This window comes from Hylobates moloch, unplaced genomic scaffold, assembly GCF_009828535.3.
Source record: "Hylobates moloch isolate HMO894 unplaced genomic scaffold, HMol_V3 SCAFFOLD_1, whole genome shotgun sequence".
Taxonomy (NCBI): Eukaryota; Metazoa; Chordata; class Mammalia; order Primates; family Hylobatidae; genus Hylobates; species Hylobates moloch.
This window is the reverse complement of record NW_026652276.1, coordinates 154,403,949-154,431,644: the sequence shown is the minus strand read 5'-3', so window position 1 is coordinate 154,431,644 and position 27,696 is coordinate 154,403,949. Positions and strand designations below refer to the sequence as shown.

General features: G+C 35.7%; 1 protein-coding gene across 13 annotated transcripts in view; it reads right to left on the bottom strand.

The window, feature by feature from the left end:
* Nucleotides 1–27,696, bottom strand: part of DGKB (diacylglycerol kinase beta) — a 755,291-nt gene that overhangs the window by 689,743 nt on the left and 37,852 nt on the right. For all 13 annotated transcript variants that reach the window (XM_032760162.1, XM_032760169.1, XM_032760230.1 and 10 more), the window contains exon 2: nucleotides 6,917–7,173. In XM_032760162.1, the coding sequence (XP_032616053.1) occupies nucleotides 6,917–6,986 (70 nt within the window). In that variant the 5' untranslated portion in view covers nucleotides 6,987–7,173. The remainder of the gene's footprint in view (nucleotides 1–6,916; nucleotides 7,174–27,696) is intronic.

Below are 27,696 nucleotides of genomic sequence, written 5' to 3'. Positions count from 1 at the left end.
AACTGAGGGGATGAAATGAAAGTATAAAGAAATTGTGATGACTTGGCTAATGTCCCAAGGTAAATGGTAGGTTCTATTTTACTCCTGTGATAATGGCCAAATTAGTAGTTTTCACCAAATATCTCAGTTCTCCCCTGGCACTGGGCAGACGGAAGAAATGCTACTCCCTTAAAATTAAATATGGTTACGTGAATTGCTTAGGCCAAAGAAATATTAGCATATCATTTCTAGGGAGAAGGTCTCAGAGTCAGCACATAGTCACGAGTGCTCTCTCTCTCTCTCTCTTTCTCTCTCTGTCACAGCAACTGCCAATTTTTAAAGCTCATGGCTGCTCCATCTGACTGGGACTTCATTGTATACAATGTGAGATTAAACCACTTGCTGACTCAGATTGGAAATGTAATATGAGCAAAAAATAAACTTCTGCTATGTTAGCCCACTGAGACTTTGTAAATTTTTCAGACATGGCATGATTTGGCTCACTTTGACCAATATTCCACAGATGCCATTACTTCAATACCAATGTTTGCTTGACCATAAATTGGACTGAAATGGATTTTTTTTTTGGGCAGGGGGTCAAGTCTGAAAAGAGCTTACCCAACATTTTGCATCTTTAGGGTACAAAAATTATGGGAGTTTAGACGTTCATAGTTACATTTTTCTTTTACTATTGCAAAATTTAGGCATTGAAAGATTTAAGACATATGGACACAGAGAAGCCACCAACAGGAAATTGTGTCTGAAGCAGTACAACAAATAGGAACCAAAGCCAGAGATGAGGCAAAAGAATGTATGAAGCCAACATACATTCTAGAAATATAATCTGGGTCAGAGCCAGGAGCTGCTGAGTTAATCAGTGTGAATCCGAAGAAAGAGACAGAAAGGAGAGACATGCGCTACCTAAAACAGTTGCAGACTCAAGTTTCAGACCAAGTGTCAGGGTAAAGTCAAGACATTTCTGGTAAGTCAAAACATTTCAGATAAGTGTTTTAATTGAAAAGGCTTAAATATTTTAAAAGTCCACATTTCATATTCAACTGCCTCAGCCACCACTATCACAATCCTAATTATAACGGTAATATATTGAATTCCAAGCACTTCACATACATTTCCATATTTAATCAGCAAGGCAACTCCATGAGGAAACTGAAGTATACATCACAGCACTAGCCTTCAAACCCAGTTTTGTCTGACATCAAATTATGTGTTCTCAGACACTGCGAAATGGCCCTGTGCCATTTATCCTTCTGTCTCATACAAAGAGGGTAATTATCAATAAGTGGCTGGGCCTCCCAAAATAGAGCCAATCTAACACAGGGCTCAGGACAGAAGTAAAAGCTAATCTCAGCATGACAAATGGGCATGAGGACTAGCGTGTGATCTAAATTTGCCTAAAAATAAATTAACTACACATCTGTGAGGAGGTCAAGTCTCTCTCTCTTCCCTTTCATGACCAAGATATCATATTATCTGAATCCTGGATTCTAGTTTTTTCTACTTTAGAAACATGACTAAGAACCTGTTTATTAACATATCAATCTTCATGAAAAACATAAACAAATTATTACTGTTTTGACCTTTGTTATCACTTATTGTGCCACAGTTCTGGTCCAGCTACTCTGCTATAAACAGCAATAATTTGTCCCCCTCTGAGGCTTACTGCGATGATTAAATGAGTTAACACTTGTATACTATTTACAGTAAGGCACTAAAAATCCATTATTTAGTATGACGCTGATTATTGTCTCATTAAATCCTACAACAAGATTTTGAGGTGGGATTCTACTTTTTCAAGTGAGAAAGCTGAGGCTCAGGTAGTTTATGTTACATTACGAAGGCCATACCACTAATAAGTAGAAAACAGGGCTGGGATTCCACACTGTCAAATATTTGCCTGCAAAGCCAAAGCTCTTTCCACTAAGTCACACCACATGCCTCACTGCAATGGAAGAAACTACACACCAGGTCCAAACATTATGCACATTGGTCCTTATTGAAAAGAACAAATTCACCGTAATTTTGCAACTCCTCACAATGCCAGCTGCTATAAACTGTATGAAGTTAATGAAAGTTTGGAAAGGTTCCCACCATAATAACACAATATTTTTCAAAAATAATTTGCATGCTATATAACACACATTATATATAGCAAATAAAAAGCTAACCCTAAGTGACAATATGTGGGCAGATAATGAATCATTTGGAAATATCACGTAGATTTCACATAGAAAATATTGTTATCCATGAAAAGTCCAGGAATTTCTTAACCCTTTGCTGTGCCATGGAACCACAGCAGAAAGCACCAACAGACCAATAATGTGATAAGCTTAATTCTCTAAAGGGCAGGAGTGAGAGCTTTCTGTCCTATAACAACAGTTTGGATGACTTTATATCAAGAGTGAGGAAGAAAATTATACTCCTCTCCCACATATCAAGGGAAATGCTTCCCATGGAGTGACTCAGCCTGAAACCTTAAACCGGAGCGCGGTCACAGCATGCTGTAGGTAGCCACAGCAGGCTCCATATCAGCTGCCTTCAGCATTTGTAGGGACAACACAGAGCAGAGGCTGCCAATTACACCAGAAGCTTCTACCTTGTGAGAAGAGTCTAATCTAGTGGCAGAAAAACAGACACTGACTCTTCATGCTCCAAACTGCGGCTCTTTTCTACTTGATCATCAACAATATGTTCAAACAGCCAGAAGAACACACTCCCTCTCTAGTAAGATAATAATTGTAAACAGTTATATTACTAGCAATTTGCCAGGCACGGCTCTCATTACTTCATATATACTAATTCATACTTCATATATACTAATTCATTCAACTTCATACTTACAGCACTGGACATATTTTTTTCCATATACAACACAGATATATTAAGTTACCCAAAGTCAGATATCTGAAGTATGGTAGGATCAGTATTTAAACACAAGCAGTCTGGTATGCTAGATACCTATCCAGGAATGCTGTGCCAGTATCACCCTACTTATCCTTAATTATTTTTAAGAAAAGCCTAGCGTTTAGGAGAACAATCATAGTTACAGGGTGCATTCTGGCAACTGTGGAGAAAATGTAAAATCAGATAACTTGAGACAATTATCTTTTTGGTATTCTCTAGGTCCAACATTGAATGATTTGGTTTTGCTGGAATTGGGGTCCCATGAGCTCACTCATCTTGCCCAATAGTTCCACAGCCCCGCCTTATCCCAAGAAAGCAAATAAAACACTTATTTGATATATACCAAATATAATCTTAGCATGTTGCAAATTTAACTTTAAATCAATAACTTGATTTTTTATACTTCTTTAATGCACATAAAGAAATTCTTATGAAAAGATACAAATCAATTAAACCCAAGAAAGTGAATGCATTGTATCATTTTTCTAATAGAGTATGGAGGAACGTCACTTACCAATACTGCATTGCAACATGAAAAATCTAATCTTTAAAGCCCCGATAAACTGATCATGCATATTGAACAGCATGAAAAATGAATGACTTCTATAATCTTCAGGATGATGTTTGTTTCCTGTTATATTTTGGCACTGGCAATTTATTACACAAGAATACGTTCTAATCATGATATTCTTTGCTTCCTAAAAATTCAGGAAATTCTTTGGAGCAGTAAATCTAGCACTTTTCATGTTGTCTTCATTATTTAAAAAGAGCATAATGATCATGGAATTGGCACTATTTTTTTAAAAGTCACAGTTAATCTGTTAATTTGTCTTCTCATAGAATCCATTTTAATAATGCTCTTCCACTCAGTGTGACATTTCATATTACCAATTTATTGAACATCCATTGATCTTTGTCTCAGTATGAGTTTTACATTTATGATAATTTTTATTACCACTTGGTTTAGGAATTTTCACAAATTTATTACTAATTTGTGCATTCTTATGATATAATTAAATGTACCTCCATATTCATTAGCCAATGAAATACAAGTAGCAGCCTATAATACATTTAATAATTTAGTAGAGATGTCTTTCTGCTAATCAATTCAAATGGAATTTCTATATCTGAGCAATTTAATAGCAATTATGAATGTTAGCTATCATAGCAATAATTTATATATTTTATATTAATGTTTCATATAATACAGGAACTTTTCTTATAAGTACTCAAACACTGGAAAATATATTTTAATAAACAAGCCAAATTCAACATAACCTAAGCCAAACTTGGTGCTTTCTTTACTTGACAGATATCACCATAATCCCTTCTTTTAAACCTGGAGGAAAATTTCAGATCACTCTCTCTTTTCCTCTCTCTTTCTCTCTCTGTCTCTCAGTTGTTGTATTTTATTATTTTCCAAGATATCCTCTGTGAATTTCAATATTATAAAATCTGCATCCCCACTTTTCCAGTCGTCTTTCATGATCTACGTCATGCAGTCTACGCCAATACCCGACTAACTAGTCTCTAGTCTCTAGCATCTTTCCATCACCATATACCATCTTCTCAGTCGTCAAAGTAAACTTCTCGAAGCATAACATTGTTTCTGTTACTCTACCACTTATAACTGTACAATGACTTCATTGTTTGACTCAAGTATGGCATATTTTGATACCATTTCATTCTTATAGACTTCACTCACTCCCTTCAATTGTGATGGGCTAAATGTGCCTCACCTCCCTTCCTTAAATTTATGCTAAATTTTCCTTTTTATCCATATCATTTCCTTTGTAATTTACCTTAAACCGAATTTTTAAAGATTTGTTTCAAATCCTCCCTCTTGTATGAAGACTTCCCTTTCCTTTCCTATCTCCAATGGAATTGTAAAACCCCATATAACCGTAAAGTCTGCTTGTATCACATACAATATTCTGGCTAGACATAGAATTATTTATCTATTAGTTTCTAGCCTTCTTTAAACTATAAATTCCTTGAAGGGAGGACACATATCCCTTCATATTTGCATCTCCTGCAGCACCAAGCAGAAAACTCACTCTAAAGAAGATGCTCAGAAATACTTACTTAATGATTGGGTTACCACAGCAGCAAAGAGCAGAGTGTGTGGACATTTGAAATCATAGGCAAATCAATTTTTAACCAATTTAGAAAGTATTGAGTATAAGACTGCAAGTGAAAAAGAAGAATTAGGCCATTCTGAACTAAATTTTCTTTAGTCTTCTTCTTCCTCTTTTTTTTTTTTTGACAGGGTCTGGCTGCCAGCCACGGTAGAGTGCAGTGGCACAATGGCTCACTGCAGCCTCATCCTCCTGGGCTCCAGCAATCCTCTCACCTCAGCCTGCCAAGTAGCTGGGACTACATGTGCGTGCCACCATGCTGGGCTAATTTTTTTTTTTTTCATAGAGACAGGGTCTCACTGTTTTGCCCAGTCTAGTCATGAACTGCTGGGCTCAAACAATCCTTCTGTCTATGCCTCCAAAACCTAAATGTAAATATTCGTAATATGATAAATGCATATATTGTACATTCAGAGGCTTTAAACAGTTTTGAGTGTGAGAACCATAAGTTATGTCAAAATTTCCAAATATCATATATTTTCTAATCATATTTTTATTATTATTGACTCAGTCAATAATCATAGGCATTTTTTTAAAGTTTTTTAAAATGCCTGTGAAATTATAGATTTGGAACTTCCTTACAAATACCCAGCAGCGTTCTCATACCCTCATTCAATCCACAGATTAGGAAGCTTCTAGAATACCTTTGAAACTGGTCTTTTCAGATAATATACATGAAGCATTTATTAGTGTTCCTGGCTCATATGTACTCTATAACTAATGTGAGTGATAGTATTCACTATTACCATCACATCTATCTTCATGTTCTAAGTCCCTATATGTGTTTAACCCTTTTCTCTGCTTCTACTTTATAATATCATCCAACTCATTCCTGATACACATCTCTTATATCCCACAACATCTTTCTGCATAAGTCGCCCAGATGCCTTAATTTTTACCTCTTTCACTATCATGTGCTGTTTGGTTCTTTTTCTCCTTTCCACTTCTTGCATTTTATTCTCCCTGTCACCATGTTATTCTTTCTATTCTTACCATTCTTATTGCATTCTCTATATATTGCTTTTTCTGTACTCATCATTTTCCAAGCCTTTTGGTGCCTGCTATTAATTAGTTGTTTCTTTTTCTCTCTTCAACACCTGACCCAACTGCTGTTCATATTTATAGTTGAAAGTCACTTTATGAAATAGACATATTCCTGAAAATCTAGAGTAAAAACAAATTTCTTAAAAATAAAATCTTACTCTACATATGCAAAGAAACAATATTTAAAGAAAAACTTACAGTGAAGTGAATGATCATAGCCTATCACTTGTATCAATGCACACACTAAAAAAGTTGTGCGGTCCTAACTTGAGGTCCTGAACCTCTTTCTTTTACAACCTCTGATTCTAATTCCATAATGTATCTATGACTCCCTGCTTCCTCTCTCGTTTAACAAACACGCACGCGCGCACACACACACACACACCTCTCCCTTTTCCTTCCCTCTTGATATCTATGAGTCAGACCATACTGTCTTAAGCACAGCATTGCTTTTTTCTCCTCTTTTTCCTTCCTTTTCACTCTCTGCGTCCATTTGTCCTTCTCCCTGTCTGTTACAGTATTACCATTCTCCATTTTGCCAGGCTGTCTCATCCTCTGCTTTATTTCTATTACAGCTAGAGTGTTTTCCAAGCCTAATTTTGCATCTAACATTTTAGTTCCTTTCCTTCAAGAGGCAATACTTGATTTAATTTACCTTTTCCTTTCTCTCATGTCAAAAAGGTAGTCTCAAGTCAACCTGACTTGTAAACACAAAAGGCAGAGCTGGATCTATCCCCATGATGAACAGGATCTATGATCCAATCTTATAAATAAATGATACTTTGTCTAGCACAAATGTCAAATAATCTCATAATATCAATATGAATACTTACACTCAGCATATTTCTGAAGTTGGGAAAATTCCGAAGGGCTGAGGTGGGCCCATTTTTCCTGGTTTGTCATGGTGGTGATGAGAAGCTCTGTCGCATACCAGGTAAAAGATTCTTTATTCAAGTGTTGCACAGAGGTCTATGCTTCAAAGATTCCACATGGCATGTTTCATGATAAAATACCTCAGGCTTTCAAAATATGCAATCTGTCTACATGAAACTGCTTTGGATGCTTGTAATTTCAATAATGTGTTAAAGAACTGCAAAAAAAAAACAAAACAGATCAAGATCAAAAGATTAACATGATTGCACAAAGGAAAAAAAATTCAAGGTATTGAATGTTAAATATTTTTTAATCATATAAAAGAGTACAAATTGTGAAAAGAATCTTTTAAAATACATTTTCATAAACGTAAATTTTTATGTCCAGTTTTACAAACTCCACATTCCGAGAGTTGACACTGGTATCATTTTTATCAGTTTGTACCAATTTTTTAATATGTAAACATTACATATAAAATCTAGACCTAAATTATCCAAGGAGGCTAAAATAAGCTCTCTAGCTCCCTATACATATGATTTGCTAGTTTACAGTATAGACTGCCAATAATTGCTTGGAATGTTCATCAGCACTAGTATATATATTTCCAATCATATGAATTAATTTTGGAGAAGTCATATAATTTTTTCTAGCAATCAAATAAAGATTAAGTTTTAGTTTTATGATTTAAAAAAATTCAAAAGATTGGCCAAATTAAAGCAATTCCAAATGTCTGAAAGACTTGTGTAATGACAGTAGATGATTCTATTGTGAATCACGCTTTAAAATAAATCTCTAGGTTGTCATGGACCTACATTCACTGGCTATATCTGTAAAGGCAAACAAAATGAAAAACCATCTGGTTTCAACATTTTTATCAGAGACTATAATCAATTGCTCAATAATCAGCCAGATTGGCACTGTATTCTTTATAGAAAATGAAATATTTAGTAAGAGTTACTTTTTTGTAAAATTGTAATCATTGCAAGGTTTATTTATACAGATGTCATTACTTAAAGTCACCTTACTTCTACAGATAAGACTCATTTGGTCTTAGTGCCTTGCCTTTCTTCAACATCTATTTACTGTCTTCCAATATCAACCCCAGGACCTCACTGTCAAATCCTGTCATCCTTGTCTTTAAAAATTGTTCTTTTTGGTCTCGTGGGGTCATGTCCCTGTGCTCTGTTTTACAATATGGTAGTTTACTATACAATGGGGAAAATGATGGTATTGATGTGCTCACAGAGACCAAACTGCTGGATATCTTTTCTCTTTTCTCTCCCAGGGGCAACCATGGGTTTGGGGAAGCTACACAAGTGAAAGAGAATGGGAATATGCAATGACGATTGTGGACATCTTCTACCCAGTTTCCTTCTGCTGATTTCATCCTTCACACTAATTTCATCCTAACTGTCTGTCTCTCTCTGGTTACAGGCAGTTTTGGTGGGACTGTGAAATGATGTATTCTGTCCTCCTCTAATCGAAGGGAGACAGATGATTCTGTCACACTGGCACATTACACCCTGTCTCCCAGGGCTTTAAATGTTGAGTGGAGTGATTCAATGACAGGGTGAAAACAGCTGTACCTAAATCATAACAGAAATAATTGGATACTCATTCCTGTCTAAACCTGACTCTCCAGCTATCTTGTCACTTCCAGAAGCTTGTGATATTCTTTTAATAAAGGATTAAGGCCAGGAAGGTGGCTAATGCCTATAATCCCAGCACACTGGGAGGCTGAGGCAGGAGGATGGAATGAGCCCAGGTGTTTGAGACCAGCCTGGACAACATAATGAAACCCCATCTCTACAAAAAATAAATAAATAAAAAAAATTAGTTGGATGTAGTGGTGCACATCTGTGGTCTCAGCTACTCAGGGGGAATAGTGGGGGAGCTGAGGTGGGAGAATCACTGGAGCCCAGGAGGTTGAGGCTGCAGTGAGCTGTGATCATGCTGATGTACTCCAGCCTGGGCAACAGAGCAAGACTCTGTCTAAAAAAAAAAAGGATTAAATGTATACATATATCAAGACATCACACTGTACCCTATAAATATATACAATTATTATTTGTTAATTAAATTTTAATAACTTTTTTTAAAGTCAAGGATTAAGTGAGCCAGAATAAGTTTTTAATTGCCAACAATGCAAAAATCTTAACTGGTAATAATAACGGTTTATTTGTTTATTCAAATATTTGTTGAGCCTTGCTGTCTGCCAGAAAGCTTTCTAGGCAATGAAGATAGAGCAAAGATCAAAACATAGAAAGATGAAAATAATGCTATTCCAACAATGTGTCAGCTTTATTGAGAGCTTACAGCTAGCAAAAGGCAGTCTCCTAATCACATTACTGTATTAGGTCATTCAATCTTCAGAAAGCAACTCCGCGAGGTAGGTGCTAATAGTCTCCCCTTTTGACAAATGGAGAAAGTGACATTGGTGACTGAATCTGGTAGGTGTAGAACAGACTGCTCCAAGCCCACCCAGTATCCATTCTCTTTTGCTTACTTGGTAACAAGAAAGATGGTGAAAAGAAATCTGTTTAAATGACTGCATTCCCTAGGTTCCTTACATGAAGAAGTAGCCAATGAGATGTAAGTAGATGTTGGTGAAGCATATAGAAAAGTACTATTAGAGGAAATAGTTGCAGACAAGTGCCCTTTCAACCTTTTATTCTTTTCCTCTTTTATTCTTTTCAGGTAGTAAAACTGAAATGGTGACATGTTGGCTGCAAATCCAGAAGTTTCTTGTACTAAATAGATAACTTTAATATGGAAGCGATGTGTTAAGGATAGGAGGCCCACATAAACTAGACAGGGGTAAGCAAATAACTAATCAGGGAACAAATTGGTCCACCTCCTGTTTTTGTAAATACAGGTGATTGGAGCACACGTCCATAAGACAAACCAGCACTAGGTTGTTTTTGAAGGGATTTCAATACTAAATAAAGAGGCCTGGGCGTTATCCTCAGGGAAATAAGATACAACAAAAGGACTACAAAAAAACCCAGAAAGCTGATCACTCTTACATTTCTGAAATGTCAGTATCTTCATTAAGTTCCTTTCTCTCTCACTTGCATCGTTGTGAAAGCTTCTTAACTCACTCCCTGAGCTCTCTCCCTTTCTTAACATGGCCATTTCCCAAACCCCCTTGGTGTCCTTGGATGGTCATGAACTAGGATGATTCCTGAGGCCTGTCTGACAAATTACCAACAACAAGTTAATTAATAAGTTATAATTGTAATAATTGTCTTAATTATATCTTTCCACCTGCCTACCTGCTCTGAAATTAATTAAAATCCCCCAGCTGGGCACGGTGGCACAAGCTTGTAATCCCAGCACTTTGGGAGGCCAAAGTGGGTGGATCACTTGAGCCCAGGAGTTCTAGACCAGCCTGGGCAACATGGAGAAACCCTGTCTCTACCAAAAATACAAAAATTAGCTGGGCATGGTAGCACGTGCCTGTAGTCCTAGCTACTCAGGAGGCTGAGGTGGGAGGATTGCACGGGCCCAGGAGGTAGAGGTTGCAGTGAGCTTTGATTGCACCACTGTACTCCGTCCTCAGTGACAGAGCAAGGCCCTGTGTCCAAAAAAAAAGAAATAAAGAAAGGAAGAAAAATATCCCTCAGATCATTATGAGAAATTCAAATTTAAAATGACTGGTGAACAGCCATACTTAGATCTGTACAGGAATGCTAACCATGTATCAAGGCTCACCTGGTTATTGATTTAAAATTGCACACCCATACAGACCATGCCTTCATTCATTTTTTTAATTTGTTTTGAATATAACATTTTAACATCAAATACTTCATTTATTTATATCATTTAACATTTGTCTCCACACACTACAATTAGGGGAAATGTAAGTTGTTTTGCGCCCTGATGGAATTTCACAAAAAGGACAAAGCAGCTAAAAGTACTAGGTTTGCCCTTGATTTTCATCCAACCTATATATTAGATTCTGCATCACCATCCTGTGCTACACTCCATGATGTAAGCCCCATGAAAGGCAGGAATTTTTGTTCATTTGTTCACTGCTGTTTTCCCAGTGCTTAGAACAGTGCTTGGTATATAGTCTCAGGTCAATGAATATTACTTGAATGAATTCACTTATTTCCTTTTTGTTCATAAAGAAAAGGTTGAGTGGAAGAATTAATTAGAAGGAGGCCCTGAGGTTGAGAAAGAGAAAATAGTGCATAAAGGAGACAAGAACAGAAGTCACTCTGGGCTTCAGTTTTCCTAGGGACTACATCCATTTTCTTCAACTGAATGGGGATTAAAAAAAAAAAAAAAAAGAAGTGTACTTTCAGGTACAAAGCTTTTAGAGTTGAAAATAGATGGCATTATTTCACATATTTTGTGAATTTTTTAAGTATAACTAACCCCATATAAATAAGCATCATTCCCAAGGGATGCCTTGTGATGCCAGCTAACCAATTTACCATAACAACACTTACACATGACCACCAAGTATATTTTTAAATTATTTATCAATATCTAACAAAAACACCACTTAACTTTCTTTGATTTAGCATGACTTGGTCAACTTAGGTCTTCACTTTTTATAACAAGAACAGCTTCTCTGGATTGATCTACCCCTATTTGCATTTTGACAAGTGGTATTTACAAAATAATGGTATCTCTGAGGGGCTCAAAGTAAATTTACTTTGGCTGTTGGATTTGGTTTATTCCAATACCAAAATGCTTTGAATAAATCCTCTCTTTCTCACCTTTCTTCTAGTGTAAGCCATTGGTTTCTCATAATTCTCATAGTTCTAACCCTCATCATGTGATATAACATGTAGCTAAATAGTATAAATAAGAGTGAGTTACAAGTAAGGAATTTTTTCTTAGTCAAATCTTTTTACTAGTTGAACTGGCATACACAAGCCTATGAAAAAAGAAATGTTTCATGTATAATTTTAAATACAGAGGCACAGCTATATCTCATGCCTCAGAAGGTAACGAAACTGATGGCAGCACATTCTTATAGTCTCCGCCTCTTCATAAATGGGTAGAAAGAATGTGACAATATTCAGCTGAGATTCCCTACGGTGCATTCACAAATCTCCTGTTCCCCTGCAGAAGTCTTTCTTTTTTTTTTCTTTTTTTTTTTTTATCTCTTGCTTTTATTTACAAGTCTTGATAAGCAGGCAACTGAAAGGACAACTCCTAAAATGAGCACAGTACATCACAGATAGCTATCATGACTGAGTGTACTCACAAAGGAACATTTGTTTCCACTGTTGCCCTTAAAATCCTCTTTTTTTTTTTTTATTATACTTTAGGGTTTTAGGGTACATGTGCACAATGTGCAGGTAAGTCTTTCTTTAAGCACATAAAATGAGTGTCAGGAGGGATCCACTTTGCTGGCTTTTAGCAAGCAGTCTAATTCTGGCTTTCTCTTCTAGTCAGTGGATGTGCCACTTTGCTTAGTTTGTAGCAGGAAATAATTACGTTGGAAGAGCTGAAGAAGGCTCTTTGGGCCATTATACCTGGGCTAAAGCATAATCCCTATAATTAGGGGGGAAATCAACCTCCTCATGAAGAAGCCATTCGGCAATATCTAGATGAGTCAATCTGTTGGGTTGGACGCGTAATCTGTGAGTCACATTAAGTGTAGATTTATAAGTAATTATTATAAGTCAGTATTTCATGATTTCAATAATTGAAGAGACGTTAATAAACATTAAGACATACTGGGCTGGGCACAGTGGCTCACGCCTGTAATCCCAGCACTTTGGGAGGCCCAGGCAGGCGGATCACGAGGTCAGGAGATCAAGACCATCCTGGCTAACACTGTGAAACCCCGTCTCTACTAAAAATACAAAAAAATTAGCAGAGCCTGGTGGTGGGCACGTGTAGTCCCAGCTACTAGGGAGGCTGAGGCAGGAGAATGGCGTGAACCCGGGAGGCAGAGCTTGCAGTGAGCCGAGATGGCGCCACTGCACTCCAGCCTGGGCGACAGAGCGAGACTCCGTCTCAAAAAAAAAAAAAAAAAAAGACATACCGAAGAATATATGTATACTGGGTCTCAAGGGTCATAAACTCCAAACTGTAAGATTTCCAACAGAAAAAAATCCTAGGGATGGGAAAGGATGCAGAGCCAAAATAAAAACTACAGAATTGCTGAAGAAAAAATAGGACGAAATTACATGGAATATAAATTCTATAGGTTGGTTTATAATTGCTTGTTCATTTAACCATAAAAAGAAGTCTAAATTTGAGACCCAATGAATGAGATGCAAGGCATCATGCCAGACCCTGGGGATGTAGTGTTATGCTAAACAGATATGATACGTGAGCTATTAAATTGTGTTTAGGGGGAAAGAGCCACAATAACTAAACCAACTACATCCATAAATAAATGCAAACTGTGATAAGTTATATGAAAAAAGGCAACAAAGTCTATAAAACTACAACAGGAAGTCCTGATTTCATTTAAGAGATTCAGAGAGCAATTCAGAAAACCAGGTTTATTTAAACTAACTGACAAAAGTTAAATAATTTTAAACTTGAATGAAGATTAAAAACATTCCGAGCAGAAACTTAGAAGTAAAGAAAAAAACTACAAATATTATAAGATCTCAAAAGAAGTCAGTTATGACTGGATCTTGGTAAGCAAGAAGTAAAGGAGCACATGATTAGACTGGAAAAATTAAAAAGAGCTACATAACTGAGATTATTAGAGGCCATGTTAAGGACAGTACAATTTGTCATAAGTAAATTATGAAACCATTGAAATATTTTTGTGCAGGAGATTAACATGATTGATTTATATTTTAAGAAGTCCACTTTAATCAGTGGATATGAATAGGACAAGAATGGAAGAGGGAAGACCAATTAAGAGGCTGTTCCAATATTGTATGAGAGCTGGTGGCTTTAGGGAATGGCAATAAAGATCAAGATTAAAAACTGAACTCAAGACATATTTTTGAAGTAGGACTTGAAAATGAATAGGATAAGCTCTGTGCAGAAAGAGGGGATCAAGAGTGACTCCTGTATTTTGGCTTGAGTTCGGGAAATGGAAAGGTAGAATTTAAACAATTTGCAAATACTAGAATAGAACCAGGATTGATGAGAACAGAAAAATCACTATGTTGTTTTGGGATGTATTAAACTTGAGATGATTATCATATATCTGAATTGAATGTACTAGTAGATTTTGAGTTAAGCTTAGAGCTAAGGATAAGAGATAAGAGGTATAGTATTATGAGTTTTCTGTATGGATGATATTTCAAGAATTGGGAATGGCTGTTTGCCTGATGTGGTGACAAAGAAGCTATGCCCCTAAGCTCTGCTTCAAAATAGAACTTGTCATTCAGGGCAAAGACAGCAATTAGCAGTCTGTACTTCTGACAGCCTGTACTTCTTCTTGTCTTCAGAAGTCAACTTAGGTTTTGAACTGAGGTCACACTTTTCCCAGACAAGAATCAATAACAAAAAGGTGATGGATGTACTAGGACTATGATATTTCTGTCCAATGGAGACCCCTTAAATGGTCCATATTTGTTCCAGAGCTCCCCAATGGGATGGTTGAGAATTTATCAGGTCTGCACTGTGGTCTGCGGCTATTTCTGACCAATCTGCATATCCCCTTCTCTTTTCACAAGCATCAGTTTTGTATTACAATCTGAAAGTTTTCCTTGCCCAACTCTGCTTGCTTTTTTCTCCTTTTTGTTTCATAGGAATAATTATCTGATATGTGTTTGCATCCCTATCTCCATCTTGGTGTTTGTTTCCTAGTGAAGAATCCCACATGTCAGGATCCCAGTAGGAAACAGATGGCACACTTAAAATTGATAATTAAGAGTTTAATGAAAAGATTATTTAGGAAATGTGGACAGGTAAGGAAAGCTATTGGAGACTAATGCAGTATCCTGAACTAGCAATAGTAGGAAACTTATTGAACCTCCTAAAGGGACTAAGGATGTTTTAGCTAACAAACCCCAGAGTAGCTGTATATAGAGGGTCATCTGATAGGAGTAGCTATGATTTGAATATTTGTCCCCCTCACTGATGTTGAAATTTAATTGCCATTGTAACAATATTAACAAGTGGGACCTTTGAGGGGTATTTAGGCCAGGAGGGTTCCACCCTTCTAGATGGGATTAATGCCTTTATAAAAGGGCAAGTTCAGCCTCCTTTGCCCTTTGCCCCTTTGCCCTTCCATCTTCCACCATGTGACGATGCAGCAAGAAGGCCCTCACCAAATGCTGGCATCTAGATCTTGGATTTCCCAGCCTCCAAAACTGTTATAAAATAAATTTCTGTTTATTATAAATCACCCAGTATCAGTAATTCTGTTAAGAGCAGCACAAAATGGACTGAGACAGGAGTCATTTCCTTTGATAACAGGACACATTTCTTTTTGGATGACCTAGCTGGGCATGAGGTGGAGTAATAAATTCCCTAATGTTATCCTTCTCCAAATCTCCATTTTCCTCCAGTGCCTCACGCGACCAAACCTCACCATAAGCCAGAGGACACAGACCACCACTGATCAGTCTCACCAATTTCAAACAATCTCATGAGGCACAGAGCCTCAGGACAAGGATAAAGGGAGGATCTAAAGGGGAAAAATATACGCTATCTATCACATATGGGGCAAGAGTGTAGTGGAAGAGAGAGACACAGAACAAAGCTCTGAGGAGATGATTGTTATATTTAGAGATTAGAGGTGAAAAAAGCCTCCCCCGCTTTATCCTACCCTGCCTCATCCCCTAAAAACAACTGAAAGAATATGGTGTCAAAAAAGACAACAGAAGAGAAAGAAAAGAATCCCTCAAGGAGAGACTAGAAGACATTTTTTAAAAGTTTCTGAGCAATTAAATGACAATTGAAGCATCCATTGGCAAAATGGTGGCCACTGGTGACTTTAGCAATAGCAATTTCTTTGAAGTTGGGCAAGTTAGACAGTAAAGGTGGCATGGTAAAACTGAGTACAGGAAATGAAGACTGACTCATCAACCCTTGGAGAGTATGATTGTGAGAAGCAGAGAGACAGAAGTAGTTATCCAGAGAAAAAATGTGAAATCAAGAAACTTTTTTTTTTCCTTGTAGAAATTACTGGAATCTATTTTAAAGTTAATGAGAAGTGTCTATTAGTGAGACTGGTTCAAACTTCAGGAGACAGAAGCTGAGTAGTGTTTTAAACTCCTTAGAAAAGAGGGGGAGATAAGTCCCAGAAAGTCTGTGAAGGCCAAAATTAATCTTAAGGATGGATACAGATGCAAGTAGTTTTGTAGACTTGGTCTTTAGGAAATGGAGGATGTATGGTTGATTACTTCTGTTTTCTCAATGATGTATATAAGTCTTAGTGATGAACTGAGAGTTGAGTTAGAAGGAAATGATGGGGGAAGAGGGAAATAACAGTGTGAATATATGAAAAAATTACATAAAAACGTGGTGAAGTGATCTCACTAAAGACATAGTAAAAACGGCAGAGTTAAAAGCCAATTGTATATTACTATTCATTAACTTACAGCTATAACAATCAGCTTGCTCTTAATGATTAATTTATAGACTAAGGAATCTAAAGGACAAATAATCATATTCTTACACATTTGAGTCAGATAGACCTGCATCCTCATTCAATTTCTGAGCTATGTGTCTTCACTGTGTAGTGAATCATTAAATCGATCTGAGCCTCAATTTCCTTTCTCATGAAAAGTAGATAATACCACCCACTTTACAGAGCATTAGCATTTAAAGAAATTGCATGTGCACAATACATAACAAATAAGAGATTCTCAATAATGGTTATTTTCTCTTTGCTTTTACAAGCAGAATTGCTTTTATTAGTAGAATTGAAATTGGACATATATACAGTACATATATGGGGGAAAAGATTGGAAATCTAAACTTTTAGAGGAGTATGTGGGTGGCTTAATATAAAATTCATAATTGTGTTATTTTTGGACTCTGCTGACACAAAAAATCTAAAATAAAAAATTCAAGGGAAATCTTTGGTGATGCAAAGGAGGAAAATATAGCAAGCTTTGTACTGTGTATGTTTTTAAAGTTAAGATTTTGAATTTGGTTTATTATTTTATTCTTGTTAAGAAAGTTACTTCAAGTGAACTTTCTATTCTCTTCCTTTTTACATATGATTTTAAAATATCTTTTAGTATTGTGACTGGCAGGTTAGGTGAAAATAAAGATAGATTCTATCCATAGGGATAGAATCTTCTCAATATGAAATAATGTAAAATGCTATGATAGATCCTATTTTCCGAGAATGATGATACAATACCTTTCATCTCACATGGTCTTCAGGAACACTGTTATACTTCTTCAGCAGGTGATGTCTATGGCTTCTCCCCTTGCACTTAATACCTTTGTGACTTTCTGAAGCTATAACTTATAGCAGAAGTGATGCTCTGTATGTACATCATAAATTGTCACACACTTCAGCCTTTCTTTCTTGGGATACCTGTTCTTGGAAGCTTGCCAACATATCCTCAGAATGCTCAAAGTAGCTCATGTGAAGAGATCACTTGAAGAAGCCATGTATAAGTGTACCAGGAAACAGCCCAGCTGAAGTCCCAGTCAGCAAGCCAGCTTCCACCTCCAAACATGAGTAAAGATGCCTTCAGATGATTGCAGCCCAAGCTGTCTGCCTAGTAGCCTCATTCTCCAACCTTGAAGTTTTCTCAGCTGAGCTACCAGGATACCATAGAACAGAAACAAGCCAATTCTACTATGCCCATTCTGAGTTCCTGGCCTACCAAATCTATAAACACAGTAAAACGATTATTTTACAGCACTAATTATTGGTAGTTGGTTAAGTAATAGTAACTAGAACAAGTTACTTCAGGCAACATTTGACACATATACAATGAAATTAAAATACTGTTACTATTCCAGTTATTATTATTATATTTTAACATACGCTGAAAGAAGTATATGTGTGTATATTTAACTCTTAATGTATTATTATTGTTACCATTTTTACATTTTAGCGTATGCTGAAAGAAGTGTGTGTGTGTGTGTGTGTGTGTGTGCGTGTGTGTGTTTAATTGAATTTACCATTCTTACATTATATAGCCAGGTGCATGTTGTTTATCAATTCTCATCTCCCTCTGAAGTGAAGAATAAGGAAGGGCTTTGGTAGTTGAATATAAATATTTAATCTGAGTTTTCTTCTTGCTTTGGACTTTGCAGAGAGGAATAGCTAAAATAGTGAAAGTCAAAAAATAAAAAACAGAAATCAAGCATAGTACACTGGGAAAAGAAAAAGGTTCTAAACCCAGAAAGAGAAAAGATCCATTTTGTAGGACATGTTTTGTTATTTTTGTTATATTTGTTTGTGTCTTTCATAAAAATTTTCCTAATTCAAATATGAGCCCAACTGAAGAGGAGAAAAATGACTATGAATAAAGGATAACTCTTTCCTTCCCTGCCAGGATAGAATACCGATTAAGGAAGAATGCAGTTGAAGGGCTTTCTCAATCTGTCTGACCTGGGGCTTTTTCAACAGAAACAGATATTTCCTAGAATGTTGATTATTGCAAGTTGATAAATTTATCTCTATTTTCCATCCCCAGCTTAAGAAAACAGAAACTTACTAAAAATAATTTTCCAGTGAAAAACTCCTTTCCCAAGGAAACTAGGATATAATACATATTCTGACTTTGTATTGAATTAGGAATTCATGTGCTAACCAATTATACAATTTTTTTCTATTAATTAAAAAATAATAAATTCAGTAATGAGCACTTCCTGGAAATTCATGATTGCTGGCAAGGAACTAATATCTTTCAAACCTTTAATCCCTGGAAAATAATCTACTCTAATGCTGTTATTCAACCTCAAAACAGAGTACAAAATTGCCTAAGGAAAATCACTACTGGAGTACGCGAGGGACTTTTTCACCAAACGATATTTGATGTCTGCACTGAGAAGCAAATAACGCTTGTAGTAAATTCACAGTATAGAAAGAGAAAAATGGACTCAATTTACACAGCATAGATGTCACCAATAGAAAAATACATATTTTGACTGTATATGGTTTTATTTTCTTCTAAAAGCATTGCCTTATACCTTTCATGTACATACTGGTTAACCATATATACCACTAAGAAACATTTACAGTATCATTTTCTCACTTGTTTTCTGTATTGTTGCTAGTACTAAAATCTATAATATTGCCTTTTTCTGCTTGATAGAATATTAAGCATGCTTTGTTTTTTAAAAAATTATACACGACTAGGAATGTTTTAACCATAAATTGCAAACACTTTTAGAAGTGCGTTTAAGAAATTTTTGAAATATAATTATTCTTTAAAATTTATCAGGCCGGGCACGGTGGCTCACGCCTGTAATCCCAGCACTTTGGGAGGCTGAGATGGGTGGATCACGTGGTCAGGACATCGAGACCATCCTGGCTAACACGGCGAAACCCCATCTCTACTAAAAATACAACAAAAAAAAATTAGCCGGGCGTGGTGGTGGGCGCCTGTAGTCCCAGCTACTCGGGAGGCTGAGGCAGGAGAATGGCATGAACCCGGGAGGCGGAGCTTGCAGTGAGCAGAGATTGGGCCACTGCACTCCAGCCTGGGTGACAGAGTGAGACTCAATCTCAAAAAAAAAAAAAAAAAAAAAATCATAAAATGGTAATTGGTAGAAACTTCACATGACATTCTATTAGTAAAATATATTTTGCTTTTATCCCTCTGGTCATTGAATTACTTCACACCTTTATCACATCTTGCCTGACTCATTAGCAGTAAGCTCCCTTTATTTCATTATCTGCAGTAGAATCCAAATACTGTTTCTAAAAGTCCATCTGCATATGATTTCCTCATCTGGTATCTTTTAATAGTTTTATATTACCTATAGGATTATATGCAATTTGCAAAGTTAAATGTATGTAATTTAGCCATACACTCTGAACTGATTAGCATGTGACATTTCAGTAAGGTAACTCTGGAGCTTAATCTGCCTAAAACTGTCACTTTGATATTTAAATTCTTTATACCTGATTCTCATGGTGAGCAAAAGGATAATATAAATGATCTCAGGAGGACCAAATCTGTTGTGTAAGCCACTTAATACCCGCCATAATGTTTATTACAGTAGATCAGCAGTCCCCAACCTTTTTGAAACCAGGGACTGGTTTCGTGAAAGACAATTTTTCCATGGACGGGGGGTGGAGGCAGGTGGTTATGGAGTGGGGGAGATGGTTTTGGGATGAAACTGTTCCACCTCAGATCATCAGGCATTAGATTCTCATAAGGAGTACATAACCTAGATCCTTCACATACACAGTTCACAATAGGGTTTGTGCTCCTATGATAATCTAATGCGCTGCTGATCTAACAGGAGGCAGAACTCAGGCAGTAATACTTCCTGGCCCACTGCTCACCTCCTGCTGTGTGGCCCGGTTCCTAACAGGCCACAGACCAGTACTGGTATGCAGCCTGGGGATTGGGGACCCCTGTAGTAGATGACAGAACTGAAAGAGGGGTTGTTAGTACAAGCTATGATTTTCTTTTTAATCTATAGAAGTTTATCCACAGAATTACAAAATAACTGATTGATTAATAAAATTGGTCTACTCTATGTTACGTGGCCTATATGAAAGGAAAAAGACATGTAATAGCTCTTAAAACCAAAGAATGATTTAAAAAAATGAACAAAATCTGAACTGGAATAATTGCGTGATGAGATGTAATGCATTCAAGAGAACCCAAGAGACACCCTTCAAATGAACAGAAACTCTAAAAAACTGAACCATATTATAAAGGTTCTAATGTAGGTTTCTAAAAAAAAGCTACTAGAAATAAATTACTCCTTTTTAAGACAAATTCAAGGTGTGAAATGAGGTTGTAATATTTTAAATTAGGTCTACCTCAAAAAAAGATTGGTGCACAGCAGCAGCTGTTTGGAGATCAGCGGAGAAATAGCATGCCTCAGCCTCTCCTGGTTAGAATGAACTAAATTTAGCAACACTTGGAAATCCAGGGAGAGCCTAAATCACACCATGACATTGACTTTCAACTAACAGATTCCTTCTTCAAGGTTCCTTCAGAGGCAAAATACATATCCCTTCTACTTAGGTATATAGTTTTAATCTTGAGGTATTTATTATAAATATGTGCTATATATAACATAGTAGGACATACTACAAAAAAGATATAGAACTGAAAATTTGATTACATAAATCTGTATTTGCATTGACCAACAGACATAGCTGACCTCCAACCCAAATAAGCACACATGCATGCACGCACAAACACACCCACACACAATACACACATACCCCCATGCATATGCACACATTTTGTCAGATGCTGATTCAGCATTTTGCCTTCGTAGGTTATAGGTGAGTAAGCTTTTTAAGGAAAGCCTCAGTTATTGCTTTACTTACCAAAAGATTCTTTTGATCATAATGTTTTTGGAAAGCCCAGATTCTTTTCATATTTAATTTCTTGTCCTCATTTTCATTCCTAAATATTAACACCTTATTTGATGTGGATTAGATAGGACTTTTGATATAACTTCAATTCTATTTCTGTAAAGAGCAACTCATATATATCTTTAAAAAATATTTATCCTGATTAACATATCATAAATAATAGAAACATAAACCTTTAATATGAAGTATGTAGGACACACTATATTAAAATGTTGTTACTTTTCTAGTAATACTGGTAGTATATAGTGACAATATACTAATTTAGATAATGTATAAATATATATATACACCAATAATTAACATAACCCCTAAACCTCTACAGTGCACTTGAATTTTGAAGCACATATGCCTGTCAAGTTTAATGACAGAAAAATCAGATCTAAAAGTCAGATATAAGTCTAATGGCATTAAGAATACTTTTTATAAGGAACCCATAAGTGAATCACTTTCAACTTACGAATGTTCCTTATTAGTCTCCTGAGGCTTATTTCTAAGAGTTGTAAAATTCCAGATTAAAATTTGAAAACTATCTCAGTAGAACAGAAAACACAAAGATCCTGAACTATCCTTTGAAATAAGATTCTCACTGAAATACAAAAATAAAAGTATACAACTATGATTGATGTTTTTTCAATTGGTGAGCCTACATTTTATTCCACATTCCCAGAAAACTCACACCTTTTAAATTCCAGATGTTAATACCACTGTTTATTATTTCTATGCTTCCTTTATTCTTTTACTGAATGTGAAATATATATAGTATCCACACTTTATAGTACCATTTTACATGTTTGAACTTTTATAAAACTTGTATCAGATGGCCCTTTAATGCAACTTGCATTTTTTACTCAAGTTTTTCAGATGTATTCATATTAGCGCATGTGGCTCTGTCTCACTGATGTCACTGCTGTAGAGTGAAAGTATTCATTGTGTGTGTGTGTGTGTGTATATATATATATAATTTATTCATCTAGCATCCTATTAATGAAGATTTAGGCTTTATTTTTAATTTTTCATTATTAAAACCAATAATGCAATAAACCTAACCACACTTCTGTTGGACACATTATTATGCATAGTATTACTGGGTTTTAAGGTATGCCTTATTATAGGCTGCCAAATTCCTCTCAAACTGGACTTACTTTAGTCAGCTTCTTAAGTATTTGCCCATAAATGCGTATGGGGAACACACCTTAGGGTAAGCACCCATGAGTCACCCCTAACCTCAGCTCCCCTTACATGTGGGTAAAACCTGAAACATGTTCCTGACCAATAGAACATGGCAACATGAATGGGATGTCATTCCCTACATTAGATGACATTATATGTCCAAGCTCGGGTGCAATCAGAATTCCTAGTCAGTTGACTTTAAGTTCATCAAAAGAAGCTTATTCTGGGTGAACTCCATCTAGTAGATGAATTTTTAAAAATAAGGTCTAGAGGTCAGAGAATTGAAGCAGCAAGGAAGATTCTCTCTCTCTCTCTCTCTCTCTCTCTCTTCCACCTAACCCCCTGCTGTGTGTGTTTGTGTGTGTGTGTGTGTGTGTGTGTTGCTGGCACTGAAGGAGCAAGCTTCTACAAATTCCACAGGTTCAAGGGAATACATTCTGTCAACAACCTGAAGGACCTCCAAAGTCGATCTTTCTCTAGTCAAACCTTCAGATGAGAATACAGCCCACAGACACTTTGATTTCAGCCTTGTTAGACGTTAAGCAGAGAATTCACCTACACCAGGCTCAGATTCCTGATCTACAGAAACTGCAATAATAAATAGAGGATGTTCGAAGCTGCAAAAATTGTGGTAATTTGTTAAAACATAAAGTAATAGAATGGTTATGAGATGGCATCTTATTTTTTGTTTTAATTTCCATATTTCAAATTCTAAAACACTGAACATATTTTTATGTGCTTTTTGAAACATCAAATATTCTGTTCAATAAACTGCCTATTTATATCATTTTTCCATGTTTCTATTGGGATGCTTTCCTTCTTCTTTTTTATATATAGGGGTTTTTCATACATAGCTTCTTTGTTTAAAGCATTTTTCAGTTGGTGGTACTAGTTGGTGCCTTTTTTGTTAGGATTTTAAATTTTACTTTATTTAAATGTATCAATATATATTTTATAATTTATTATACACTTTTTTCATACCACATTCAGTTTTAACTATCTCAGTTAACAAACATGAAGTCTAGAAAATATGTGTCCAATGTGAATGTATCTTTGGCCTTATGGATAATTATTTACTTGACTGGTGAACCTTTAATGTTCAAATGATAGTAGTTCTCAGCCATAATTAAGGCTTTTATTCCAGTCACATATAACAGCATTTTTCATTGTAATGCAAATGGATATTCATGACAGGAGTGAGGAATGGGTATGTGATGGTAAAGTTGTTTTCCAATATTAACACTCAGCAGTTTAAAAACATACCCTGGAACCAATTTTAGGGCTTCCCTTTTGCTTTAAATTGCCACAACACAATGCTGCTTCACTGGAAACAGCCAGTATTTCAACGTGTTTATGTTCTTGGGTCTAATTGCCACAACCAAATTGTCTACAGCAGATACCTATGTCCAAGAATGACTACAGTTTAACTGTAGGACTTTGAAAATAAATAGTAATACACATCAAAGAAAAAATATGAATATACTTTTCTCTTACTTATTTTAGGATATGAATGTATTCTGAGAAAATAAAATAGAAGATATGTACAGAAAAATATGAATATATGCAAAAGCAATGAAAGACTTTTGTAAAAGGAGACAATAAGCTCCATATTTGATTAAGATATTGCCCTGTGGAGCAGGAACAAACAAGATTTGTTAAGTGGGGTGGCAGCTTCAAAGGGTTATTTAGTAATTACTGGGCCTGCAGAAGGTGGATTATCATTAGGTGGCAGAGCACCGTGAGGGATATTAAGTTGTCACAGTGTCAAATGGCAAGACATCAAGGAGTAAAGGAAAAGAGAAAGATCAACCAGATCAGCAGAAAGCCGAGATATGAGTAGGAGCTGTAGGTAATTGACCAAAAGACAGAGACAAAGTCAATCATCAAGGCAGTTGATAAAGACTAGCCAGCAAAACAGAGTACGGATATTCTAACCAAACATTTATCGAGTGACAAGTGCATGTCACTGTCATAGGTTCTGGGAAGAGTCAACATGATTAAGCAGTGCCTCAGATTTCAGTAATCTCAGTCTATTAGGGAAAACAGACAAACATATTCATCTTCATATGAGACAGCTTGATAAATAACAGAATGCTTGGGAAGCATAGAGGTGAAAGTGTGATTCTAACTGGAATGATTAGAGAAACCAACAAAGAGGAAGTGGAATCAAAGTTTGACCTGGGATTATGTGTTGTTCACCAGGAGCAAAAGAGAGAACAGGAGAGAAGGCAAATTCCAGGCAGCAGAAATGTCATGATCAGTAATCAAGAAATGGTCGAGGCAGAGAGTATGGGGTGTGGGTGGATGTTGGAAATAGAAACTGAAGTCTGGGAAAAAAGCGGTTTGTACCTGGACAAAAGACCTGAATATCAAGAAAAGAGGAAGGTAAAAAGGGAGGCAGAGTCAAAGTCTGAGGCTCCTTTGTCAGTCTCAGTAATGAGATTTGATTTCCCAGTTATATGTGAAAGCCGCAAAATGTTATTACTTCATTAGATATATTTGTTCAGAATCTGAAACAGACTATATAGGTGAGTCAGAAATAAGATAAGAAAACGACTTCAAAAGGTGAAGCAGAGAGCTCAAGTACAGGGGAACACTGCACTCTATCTTTAGAATGTGCAAGAGTGACAAAGAGGAGGTAACTAGTGGGTTACAATAGATATAGAAGTAATGGCATAAAAGAAAAAGCTGAGAATGGGAGAAAATACACATTTTCAGGTTTTTCGTTTTCCTCGTTGTTGGAATTCACAAATTTTCTTTTCCATTCTCTATCCAGCCCTCTGAAAGTAACTACATTATCTTGATGCAACATTTACTTTGGAACTTTAATTATGAAATTTACATGTTGTTTAATAAATATTTTCCTATCTCCCCTTACCTTCTTTCCTGACTAAATGCAAATACCTGAAATGCATAACTGTGCATCTCACAATAGCTTGTGTTAAAGCCAGTGACCCCATCTATGTTATAATGTCACTTTATAATACACAACATGGGCAGTTGATTGGACACAGCACCAACTTTCACCGAAGTTGTACCCAAAGCCCACAAACAAAAAGTTAGGCAATATGACCCAGAAAGTTTTCTTCTTAAGAAATAAGAAGGAATTTGATGATACCTACTTACTTATTTTTCACTGTTGAAAACAAAACGACAAAAAGAAAACAGTTTCTTTAAGCACTGAAATAATGGAAAAAGCAGCTCTGTATTTTCATACTTACATGATACACTCTAACAAAAATATGCCAGGTATTTTCCTTGTTAAATACTGTCTTTGACTAAAAAGGACAGCATAATATATACTTATCTATCATTTTAGAAATTGTGAAATTTCAGAGCATAAATCACTTACTTAAAAATATTTTAATTTCAAATCTATAAAGAAGTAAGCATTTTCTTACAAAAATTTATTTCATTCTTTCTAGTTCATCACCTGCCCTGTAACATAAGTGTTTCTTAGATCAAATTTGACTTTTGATGACAATTGCATACCCTCACATATGTCTTCCATTGTTTGTTTCTTTTGTATGTGTGCTTGATGCCTAACAAATTAATATTCAGGAAATTATTTCATGAAGGGCAGACAAAACCCAAGATAAGTAGGTAAGGAAAAGAGGATTTTAAAAATGGCATTTCACTGTAATTTTCCAAAGATATATGCTCCATTCTCTTTTTGCCACCTCTTATAAATGAATAATACGTAAATCCCAAGAAACGAGTATTTCAGCGGCCGAACATTTATCTAGAGAAAAATTTTAATTAAATGATTTTTACTGTTAGTTATTTATTGATTTTGGAGTTGCAAAGCACACAGTTATACTATGTTTAGAGGATTGCAATAACAACCTCCTTGGCTTGAGTCTTTCCCTAGGGCATTAAGTTGTTCATGTATATTTTCAGGGGGTCTTTGAACAACCTGATTTTATGTGCGAAACTTTACAAATATGGATGCATACCTAGAAAATTTATAGATTTTGCGACATATTCTTAGGAAAATACAATTATAAATATTAAGATAATAGATTTTTCTGAGAATTAAAAAAGACACAATGTATGTCCTTCATAAACACTGCATGCCACACTGTGTCCCTGGCAATTAGTTGCTATTAATAATCACTTTCTTAGCAGTGATGTAAGAGATCAATATAGTGAGAATTCAGACTCAGAATGCAAAACCTAAGTGATTTTCACACAATCTCTTTGTATTTCCAGGTATCTGGCATATGTGTGTAATAAATCCTAGACCACTGAAATTCTCTGACCACCATACTTGGTATATGTCACACTGTTTGTGTATTTTATATTTTAGATTTCATATTCTCTAACCTTGAGGCATCCAATAAGATGTACAAAACTATTTCTGCTCAGTTATATGTTCAAAAAGAAAATACCATTACTACATAGATTTTTTAAGTATAAAAATGTATTAAAATATTTGACTTTCAATATAATCCATATTTAAGAAGTTTCTGATATAGCTAAAAATAAAAACCAAAAAAAATTGTTAGCAATAAGCTTTCAAATATAGTAAACATAGCTGATCTTTTTTTCATTATTTAAACATTTCACTTGTGAAATATATTGTACATACAGGAAATGTATAGGATTATATAAAAAGTTGAACGAAAAATAAAATACACTCCCTTGTACTTGCTATGCAGTTTATGAAATAGAACATTACTAGCACATTAGATGCCTGTTTGCCTGTCTCTTAGAGCACTCCCTCTCACACTGTTTCTCATTATGTTTTTATGATTAGCTATATAGTTTTACCACCTATTATGGCCTGGCCTGTTTTGAACTTTACAGTGATGAAATCATACTCCATTTATTTGTCTGTGCTTCCTTCATTTCCTCAGTATTATGTTTTTTGAGATTCATCTACATTGAGGCATAGAACTGAATTCCTTCATTTTCACTGCTGTGACAATTCCATTGTCTGAATACATCTTAATTATTCTCTTCTACTGTTGAAGGACATTTGAGCTGCTTGCAAGATTTGTTCTTATGGAAATGCTGTTAGGAATATTCTTATACCTGTAAGGTGATGAGTCACCATTTTCCAAAGAGTGTTTCTCATTTATATGACCATCAGCACTTACCACTGATCCACATTATCACCAATACTTGATAATATCTGACTTCTTA